At 45.9% G+C, this 10,312-nt stretch overlaps 1 protein-coding gene across 1 annotated transcript; it reads left to right on the top strand.

The window, feature by feature from the left end:
* Position 1: 1 nt before the first annotated feature.
* CSUI_003132 (uncharacterized protein) lies at positions 2–5,290 on the top strand. The gene is made up of 3 exons (XM_068063330.1): positions 2–115; positions 1,099–3,246; positions 5,266–5,290. Exon 2 carries the CDS (start codon positions 1,153–1,155, stop codon positions 1,441–1,443), a length of 291 nt encoding a protein of 96 aa, XP_067924695.1. The 5' UTR covers positions 2–115; positions 1,099–1,152; the 3' UTR covers positions 1,444–3,246; positions 5,266–5,290.
* The last annotated feature ends 5,022 nt before the right edge of the window (positions 5,291–10,312 follow it).

Below are 10,312 nucleotides of genomic sequence, written 5' to 3'. Positions count from 1 at the left end.
ACGTGTGAGTAATCTTGACTATAGTGTTCTAGAAGAAGATCTAAAGGAATTATTCACTGCCGTTGGGGATGTCTCGAAGGTCTGGATTGATTATGATCGAACAGATAGATCAAAAGTAAGCCTTTTTTCTTTTCTTCGTAAATCTTCTTTTGGTTATTCTACTTCTTGGTCTTCTTCTCATACCTATCTCTCTCTTTCTCTCNNTCTCCATCTTTCTCTCTCTACATACAGACGGCTCAGAGAGATTGATAGGTGTATCTGTGTGGGGACACGTGTATGTGTGTATTATTTGAATGGGAAGGGGGAGGCGCGTGTGTCGATAGGCTTTGCTAGAGAGGAGGCGGCGGCAGATTCAAGTGCTTCTTCGGTATGGAGACATTCATGTAGGATATCTGGTACTGTATATGATTCGAGTAGATAGATAGAGAGAGAGATGACTCGTATAGGAGAATGCGGAGGGAGGGGAAGTAGTCAGACTCTGTCGGTTTGCTTTCTCTGTACATCTATATACCGTTGTAAAGATAGAGATATGTGTGTATGTAGCAGGTGTGTGTTCCCGCAGGACTTTCAAGATAGAGCGTACATACACCGGGAGGACGGGTAGAAAGACTTCGCAGTTCTGCCTTGCCTTTTTCTCTGTCTCACCATCCCCGTGTGTATGTATCTGTCACTGAGCTGCACAAGGGCTCATCCATGTAGCTATCTTTCAGATCCCTGTCGATACACGCCGTACGTCTCCTACGTGTGCTGCAGACTTTTCACGTTATGCCCTTTCTGTATCTATACACGTAATTACATACCTCCATGTATATATAACTATTCGATCTCTTATACCTCGGAATGGAGATCTCAATTTTTTGTATGTATGCTCTGTGTACCGTCTACCTACCTCTACCACCCTTACTGAGAGATATGAGTCCCATGACACCCGACTGTTTATATATATATATATATAGTATATATGTGAATATTATTTATATATATATAGCGTTTATGCGGTTGTCATGATAGTGCATATGTGTCTGGAGAGGAGAGACGATATATCTGTTGAGGTGCAGCAATCTACATTTTCTTTCCCTCCGACTTTTTTTTCTCTAGGGCACAGGTGGATGTGTGTTTCGCTCCGCGGCCGATGCCTATCGTGCAGTAGAGATGTATGAAGGAAGGAAAATTGAAGGGCTACCGATCCACCTGGAGATTCAAGGTGGATCAACATCTTCTTCTTCCTCTTCAGCGTCTACACGCCCTTCACGTGGATATAACTCTTCGTCGTATTACTATGGCAATAGCAGTCCTATGATGATGAGCAATCAGGGGCCTTATGCACAGACAGGAGATAGCTATAGAGGAGGCAGATGGACAGGAGGAAGAGGAAGAGGTGCGGGGCCGGGCTCATACAATAGCTGGAGAGGTCGACCTATGGAATTCGAATCCTGGGAATGAGGGAGACAGAACGAATGTGACAGAGAGACAAAACGACAGTCGATTGCTCTTTCTGGTGGACTCATATCTCTCCGGGGGGGTGACAACAGAAAGGCAGATAGAAGGAAACGAAAGAAGAAGAAGATGAAGCAGAAGGAGAATAAGAAGAAGAAGGCTTCAGACAAGTGTGTATGTGTGTGGTGTGCATCCGATCGTGCGTTCCTCTTGACGTTCATCGAGTATGTCTGTATGTCTACGTCTATGTATCTCTTTGTCTATGTATGTCTCCGTTTATATATCTTTATGGCTATTCGTGTCTACGCCTGTGTATCTCCATGGCCGTGTGTAGCTACACCTGTGTGTCCCCATGCTATTAATGTCTGCGTCTATGTATCTGCATGTCTATGTATGTCTATGTCTATGTATGTCCGTGTCTCTATCTCTTTGTCTGTGTAAGTAGATCCCTTCTTTGCTAGGGCAGTCTTCGTGTTGAAGAGGCCTTTTCTCTTCTGTGCAGATGAAAACTCGATAGAGCTAGGAGAGATAACCGTAGTCAGGCGAATAGAGATAAAGATCTTCTTCTTCGTCTTCCGCTCTTCTGCTACCATCTGAATGACGATAAAAGGACAAGGCAAGGAGAGGAAGGACACGACTTGAGACAGGGGTTCCAGAAGAGAACAAGAATCTTTGTGACGTAGTGTATTTGTACGAGAGAAGAAAGACGGGCATTCGTAGCAGTTCCTCATCTTCTTTCTTTTCTACCTGATGAGCTATCCATTCTCAATGTGCCAGCCGTAAGGCGGTAAACCCTTGACTCTTCTTCTGACTATGGCAACGGTCGTAGGCGATGAAAGTGTTCGTATTGATCATGCTTCATTATGACAACGATGTACGAATGGCGCCTGTAGCAGTCTGAAGATGACTGAGAGAGATAAACTTCGCTTGAAATACGAGAAAGATCCATTCACCTTTCTTGTTCTTCTTCGTTTTCTTCTTTCCTTTCTTTTCTTCTTTCTCCAATTTCTCCTATTGAGATAATACTGTAGTCACCCCCCATGTATCTACAACTACTCCTCTCGAGCTTGTTTTATATTCATTTTATGAGTTGTCTATCTAACGATCCGCGCGTCTATCGATCTATGTTCATGTATGCATATATGAAGCTGATCTTTTTATCTCTCTGTTTCAGATAGGAGGCATATATGCTACTACACATGGTGCATTTCCGTATGTCTGTACTCCTGCACATGGAGGCACATCAGCTATTTCTATGTGTCTCGACGATGAAAAAGTGAGACAGAGAAGTGATAGAAGAAAGAAGGGTGGAGTAGCTGCCTAGGGCAGAGGAAAGGGTCAGGAGAGGGAGAAGGAACGGCCAATGAAATGTGTAGACGGTCTCTGCATAAGAAGAAAGAAAGTGTTTCTTTCTGCTCCTAGGAAGAGGAAGAAATGAAGAAGGAGATGGAAAGAGAGGTTCTAGACTTTTTACTTTCTCTGTTTGACTTCGACTTTTCTGGGTGTCCTTCTTTTCTCATAGAGAATACAAAAGAAGGGCAATGAAGACGGAAGGCTTCTCTACTCCGAAATGGTCGTGTGTACGTACATACACCCCAAGAGGACACTGGGAATGTGATATTTTTCCGTCTCATCATTCATTCATTCCTTGTCTTGTAGCTACCGTTATACTTCAACCACATGAAAATATCTTGCTTTTCCACTTTGATGAGAGCCTTCAACTAATTGTTTCTCTTCTAAAGAATTCTGCCGCTCTTTCATCTGACCATTTCTATCAGGATTTCCTCCAGGACGCTTTTTACTTCTTGAGTAAGAAGTCGTCGAGTTCTTCCCCATCACGTCGACTTTGTCTTCGGTAGAACTTTTCTGTAGTTTTCCTCGATATATGCCACGCCCTTCCTCGTCTGTGTGTTTACATATCCCCAGGAGAGAAGATGTTTCTTTGAGCTTACTTAGCAAAAGATGTTCACGTAGAAGGGTGACTGCCAGCAATCCAGTTTGATATCTACTTCTTCTTGGCACGCGCGAATAGTCTAGTCGTAAGTGCTACACTGGAGACAGGTGGGACAATCTATCGTTGGACTAGTCTCGAAGCTTCGCTTCAAAGCGAATTGACAGACATCCTCCTTTCCCCCCGCATATTTGGGAACTGGGGTCGAATCCTCTTTGATATTGAACTAGAAGGCCGAGAAGGGAAGTACTCTTACCCCAGGAGGTGCACATACACCAGATCTACAGGTGCACGTACACCAGACAGAAAGGTGTACATATGCGAGGGCAAAGGGTGTACATACACTAGATCGAACGGTGTACATACACCAGATCGGAAGATGTACATACACCAGATCGAACGGTGTATATACACCAGACGGAAAGGTGTATATACACCAGATCGCCAGGTTTACATATACCAGCTCAAAAGGTTTACATACACCAGATCAAAAGGTGTACATACACCGGATCGAACAAATTACATACACCAGATCGAAAGGTTTACATACTCCAGATCGAAAGGTGTACACAGCCGTGCATGCACCTGATCCCTAGTGTACGTACGCTCGAATTCAAGTGTTCGTACAAAGAACTCAGGCGGAGATACATCAGCAGTCACCCCTATACACAGTAGATTTGCGGCCCCAAGAAAAGCAGGTATTTGTGTACTATTTGTGGTCTGCCTCCCAGGAGCGTTGGCTTTCTCCCGGCTTCTTTTGATCGGGTGTATGGACACCTCTTGATCTCGTGTACGGACACCCTTTGATCTGGTGTATGAACACCTGAGATCGGGTGTATGTATACCGGGAGGTCTGGTGTGTGTACCTATAGATCTGGTGCACGTACACCTGTAGACCTGGTGCGCGTACATCTGCAGATCTGGTGTACGTATACCTCTAGATCTGGTGTATGTATACGAGTAGACCTGGTGCGCGCACACCTCTCGATCTGGTGTATGTACTCCTGCATATCTGGTGTATGTACACGTGTAGACCTGGTGCACGTACACCTCTAGAACTGGTATATGTGTACCTGTAGACGACCTGGTGCACGTATACCTGTAGGACTGGTGTATGTACTCCTGTATATCTCGTGTATGTATACCTGTAGATCTGTTGTATGTAGACCTGTAGATCTGGTGATGCACACCTAAATTCACATACGGTTTGACCTATTGTGCGAGGTAAGTCAGGTATCATGTTCTGTTCGTGTTCACCGTTTCTCCCCTTAACGTTCTTTTCACGTTTTCCGCGGAGAAAACCCCGGATGATGAGCACGGTGAGTCGACATATGGTAATATGGTTCCCCCGGTCCAAGGTGTTACTTGAAGACTAGTTTCTCCTCGAGGATCTAAGTACCTAAGAAAAGCGGTCCCAAATGAACGATCAGGCGCGATGATGGATATTGACTGATGCACGAAAAAGGACGTCATCATTTCTTTTTGAAAGCTTATGGAGGAGTGGCGTCATCAAGTGGATCTTGCCCATATATTTCCGATTCATAAAAATGAAAGCACTCGTGTCCGATTTTTGTCGGAGAACTACATTTGTTTTCTTTCCTCCAAGATTCGATTTCGACTTCACCACCTTTTCCGATCCCGACTTTCCTTTCTTGGCGTCTTGGTCCTTTGTCCTAGAGTAGAGAAACCAGGTGGTTAAACCTGCTGTTTCTTGTCTCTCTTTGCGACTAGAGGAAAGGGCATCGAAGAAAAAATGGTCGCTAATACTTCTCATTCTCTTCCCACACACTGTACCACACACAGGTTCAAGGGATTACGGTTTGCTGACGTACTCGTGTTTTCCTACCTGCCATCCTTGCTCTCTATTCTTTTGATAGGTACACAGGATGCTGTCCATACACCCGAATCGAAAAGAGCGAGAGCCTCTCTTTTCCTGGGATCCTTTGTGAAGGTGAACAGTGTGGATGCGCGGAACGTAATACAATGACCTGCTTGCTGGCCGCAAACAGGTGAAGAAAAACCTCTTGGAAAAAAAGTGAGGGTTCTACAGTACTTCCCTTCCGTTTCACAACATCTTTCCTTTTCATAACTATCTTCGACATATCACGCGCGGGTCCACATTGTGTGCAACGTCATTGGTAATAGATCGGCTGAAGTGTTTCTCGTCGTAGTCAAACACGACCTTTGCTCTAAAGGGAGACAGAGAGACAGGAAGAAACCGACGGAAGGTACAATAGAAAGGTTCGTCTTTCTTGTCACCACACAGAGATGAGAAGAGAGTGGATCGTTGAGGAAGATTACAGAAAAACCACGCTTTCGCAACGACTCTTTCGTCTTCTCAAAGATGTCATTGTCATGCGACTTCACGTATGCTAGACACCCCTGGAGAACGATACTTTCTATCTTCCTCGTGATTTCTCCGTCTCGCACTAAAATTCCCCGAGGAAACTTGCGGAAGCAGGTTCACCTCTCTACACCCTTGCCTATACCGCAGTAGTTGTCAGGACAGCAGACAGAAGCGAAAACGTCCGATCTCCTCTTCTTTTGTCGGTCTTCTCATCAGCTAACCACAGGGCTATGCAATACGTCTCTTTGAGGCCACCCATTTGAAGGGTAACCTTCGGAAGTGTGTATGGTGTGGTTGATTGGGTCTCTTTCTATTCAGCAAGAGGAGGAAATTGACTCTGATGCTCGATAACTTGTTGGATCGACGGATAGAAATCCTTGCCTAGCAGCTCTGGTGCAGCGCAGAGGACAAGAAAAGAGATGGCCATGCGGTGGAAGAACCCTGGCTCAACTGTGAAGTTGAAATCAGGTGAATATGGACTTTTCCTCGTCTTTTCTGACGCCGCAGGTTTCTTCTTGTCAGCCTTTCCCTCTTCTCCTCTAGCTATCTTGGTTTCTTTCTTCTGACCTATTTCCGGGCTCTCAAAAAGCAAGAAGTCTTCTTGTTGGTTCGAAGTAGCACTTGCCGTAGTCGTGGTATTCGTCAAATGACGCTGCCGTAATCCTTCTTTGTCTTTTTTCTCTTTCTTTTGAGATCTGGACAGAGATCTCTTCCTCAAGGATTCTTCCTTCTCTTGTAATAAAGACGACGATGGTCTCATGGTCAAGATGGGACTTGAGAAGTTTCTTCTCTCATCTCCAGCAGCTCCTTTTGCTACTCGGCTACTGCTGAGTTCCACCCCTCCGGTCTCAGTCAGCAAGACACCACCCGAGGAAGGTCCTCCTTCCCCATCCTTCCTGGCTGCAGCAGAACGTCTTCTTGCTGTTGAGAGACCTCCTTGAGCTTCCGTCTCTTCTTGATCTGTCCGTCTTCTGAAAGCTGCTACAGAGATTGTCTGACTCTTCGGCTGAGATCTACTGTCGCAATCGAACTCTCTCCTTGTTAGCAGCTGTCTCGTCTTTGCCGCCATCGGCACAACAGGCGCCGGCAACACCAGTGGTGACCCACCGCCACCCATCCTCCCCCTTCCCCCCCGATTCATAACCGTCATGGTTCCTTCACTAGAGGAAGGTCTTCTCGCTATATTGAGAATCACAGGAGTCGCTTTCAGTTTCTTCCCATTTCCATACTCGTAGATATGCCCTGAACTAGTCGCAGTCGAGATTGCTGACGAGGGGGGGGGCATAGCTGGTCGAACCGTTGTGATCGCGAATCTCTCCGGGAGAATATCCTCGACGTCCATAGTCTTCCCATGGATCGAAGTCTTTTCTTCCTACCTTGTTAAGAAGAACACTCCGCACACTCCCCCTGTCGTTGTGGACCACTCGAAGCTCTTCTATCACAAATAGAGGAGAAAAAGTTGACGGGCTTTAGCGCCATACGACGACGATGGAGGAACGACTGGGGCAGAGCTTGTTGCCGATAAAACTCCTCATATCAGGAAAAGCACGAAGTTCACACTGCGATAAATCGTGTAAGACAAATAGAACAACACGAATGTTCGACGGAAGCGAAAGCTTCTCGAATCTTCACGAAATGACATCGAAAGGCTATCGAGCCGTCCGTCCCGTATTAGGCCGGACACACGGGCTGCTCAAACAGTCCAATCAAAAACGCATTTAGACACAAGAAAAGAGGAGAATCTTCTTCATCTTCTTTTCTACCTGTTTCTTGGTTTCAAAATCCGTGAGTCACAGACGAAAAAGGCTGGCGACTTGAAGGAAGAACGAGAGAAGGATCTTAGCGGCGGGTGGAGACGAGACAGACGAGAAGAAAAAGAGGGGTGGCGGATGACGGGGGATGAGAAGCTCTGTGCACACCCGAGTCTCGCCCACGTCTCCCTCCCTCTCTCCTTCGTTGCCTCGGCAAGCATTTCTTTCTCCCTCTCGTCTGCCGTTCACTACGCTCCCTCCACCTCTTGTTTTTTAGGCTACGAGGGGCGAACCAATGAAGTTTTCTTTAACTCAAGCCACTCAGTACGTTGTAGAAGTTGTTTGTACGTAGCAGAGAGAAAGAGGGATGACACGCCACAGAGTGAGGAGAGAGAAAGTGTGTGCTTTGCCCCTAGTTTGCCTTCTCCCTTTCCGCCGGGAATTAGGCGATGTCACTGTCCTACATTCTTCAGCTGTTCTCAGGATCTGCTTGGTCAGGAACGACAGCTGAGAATGCCATGAGCTGTCAGTGACTAACCTAGAGAGGACGAAGAAGTGAGAAAGAGAGGGCGGTTTTGACGATTAGGGAAGAATGTCGATACGTCATTATCCATAGCGATCGATTATGACGCAGCCGACAAAGACAATTCCTCCCCCTAACGATAGTCATTTCGATTGTTTTTTGCTTGTTTCCAAAGAAAACAATCGGAAGGGAAAGCATGCAGATAGCCTGCTTGGGGCTTTCCCTTTCTGGCTTTGGCTTGTTTTCAGTGTTTCGCCGGAAGCTCTCTTTGTGGATCCGAGCCGGAGGACACCCTCGCAGTCAAATGAGAACAAAGGGAAAAAAGACCAAGTGAGTGAGGCTGACGTTTCTGTATCACCCTTCCTTGCTAAGGAAAGGGGGTCTTGAGGCAAGTTCTTCAAAAGAGAAAGATTCTCCCTGTATTACACACCAGGACAAACGCCGAGCCGTCTCCCACCCACACTTGAAAATCGTCTCTTCAAGTTCTATCAAGCAAAAGATCACGTCAGAGATGATCGACTAATCACCTTCTGTGATGACCTCCTTCCACGTTCATTCAATCGATTTACGTCCTCGAGATCGATCTACTCTCTCATTCCTCCTGGACAACAGCCACATGTTGTTTGTCGTCCTCATCTTTTCTCTTCGGAAGCTTGGTCTCCTACTTCTTTTCACTTTCTTTCTTTGTCTACTTTTCATTCAAACGTGCAATTAGCTGGTTGTTTTCCGAGTACTGGGTAGAATCTTGGAAAAAATAGGGAGCTACGAAAAAGAAAAGAAGGAACTGATGAGAATAAGCAAAAGACATAGAGGGGAGCGATTGATCAAGAGCTTAAGTCCGCTTCCTTCCCAGTGTTGAGGTTGTCTCCTAACAACATACTAGACTCTGACGGAGTTGGAGTTTGCGTCATTCTCTTGGGGAACTTCCCTCTCTGGTTTTCTTCTCGGTCAGCATGGCAGCTCTTAGTTACTTGTCAATGCATGGGAATCCACTCTTTCTTTCTGCTGGAGAAGAGAGAAACGACCTGTTGCCGCCCGTCCCCTGAATGCATGTGAGAAGAGAGCAAGAAAAAGAAGAGACATTTCTTTTTTCTCTTTTCCAGTAGGTAACGAAACTAGACAACATTCTCTAGTATGCGGTCTAATAGAACGTGTTGCTTCTCGCCTCTCTTACTTCGAGAAATCCATCCATCTACCTTTTCTAGTCTGAAGATGACGCCTTGATGGTACATTTCTCCTAGGGCGGCCCTTCTTGCAAAAGAGAATGGCGAAAAATGGAGAGAAACGTCTTATCGCGGGTTACGTAAGATCTCAGGGAAGCTTTACATGTCTCATTTTGTCGCACGGAGGTAAGGATATCTTAACTGTCTTCGGTGACTCGGAAGAAAAGAGGAAGTGGTGGAATCCCTGCCTGAAGGAACTCTTCAATTCATTCATTATTCGCCACGGTACACCTTCACTTGGGAGGTCCCTTGCAAGCAAGAGTTCACTTCTGTTACGGTGTACGTACTACGGCCGGGGGGGATCGTTCGCCCGGGATTGAACAAGAAGAAAACCGGTGGGATTACGGGCCTTCACACCCGTACATTTTCCAGTTCGCTTTTCTTGTTTTCTTTTCTCTTCACTTGGTAAGAAAGAGCTTCTCTAAACGGATTTTCTTCACCATGATGGAGTTGATGAAAGGCCTCACAATAGTACTGACTGGCTTACCGACTGATCGTATCATACCAGCATCTCGATTCTAGATCTGAATGGAAAACGCCTGCCTCTCCTTTCTTTCTTTCATACTTTTTCGCCTTTGTGTGTAAGGGTCACCTAGGAGCAGCACAAATGCTCTTAGTTACTTAGAGAAATGGAGAAGTACTTGGCGAACTTTTAGCCTTCTTCGGGAAAGGAGGAAAACCAGTTGGTCCAAGGGATAACGAGATATCTTGATATATCCGCTGAAAGAGACCGAGGGCTTCTCTCATGTGACATTTCTTGAATTGCTAGAAGGAAGTCTTTCCGAGAAAGAGAAAAGTGAGAGCAGAGAGAGAGAGAGAGCGCCCGGTACGAAGGAAGAAACACGAAGGAAGACGACAGGATGGCCCTGCCCCCTTGTCTTGAGGCTAAGAGAAAGAAATATCATGAAGATACACATGACCTTCCTCTTTCACTACGGCTATGTCTATCCTCGTAACGTCTACAATGACGTTCGCAGGCAATCGTCAATCTCCGGAAGTTTTCTTTAGACGCTCTGTCAACGCCCATTCGACTCTTTTTCTTCTTTCTACTGGATGGGAATAGAAACACCACCACAAAAA

The sequence above is a fragment of the Cystoisospora suis genome (genome assembly GCF_002600585.1).
Source record: "Cystoisospora suis strain Wien I chromosome Unknown contig_1352, whole genome shotgun sequence".
Lineage (NCBI taxonomy): Eukaryota > Apicomplexa > Conoidasida > Eucoccidiorida > Sarcocystidae > Cystoisospora > Cystoisospora suis.
This window is presented reverse-complemented; position numbering and strand designations above follow the sequence as displayed.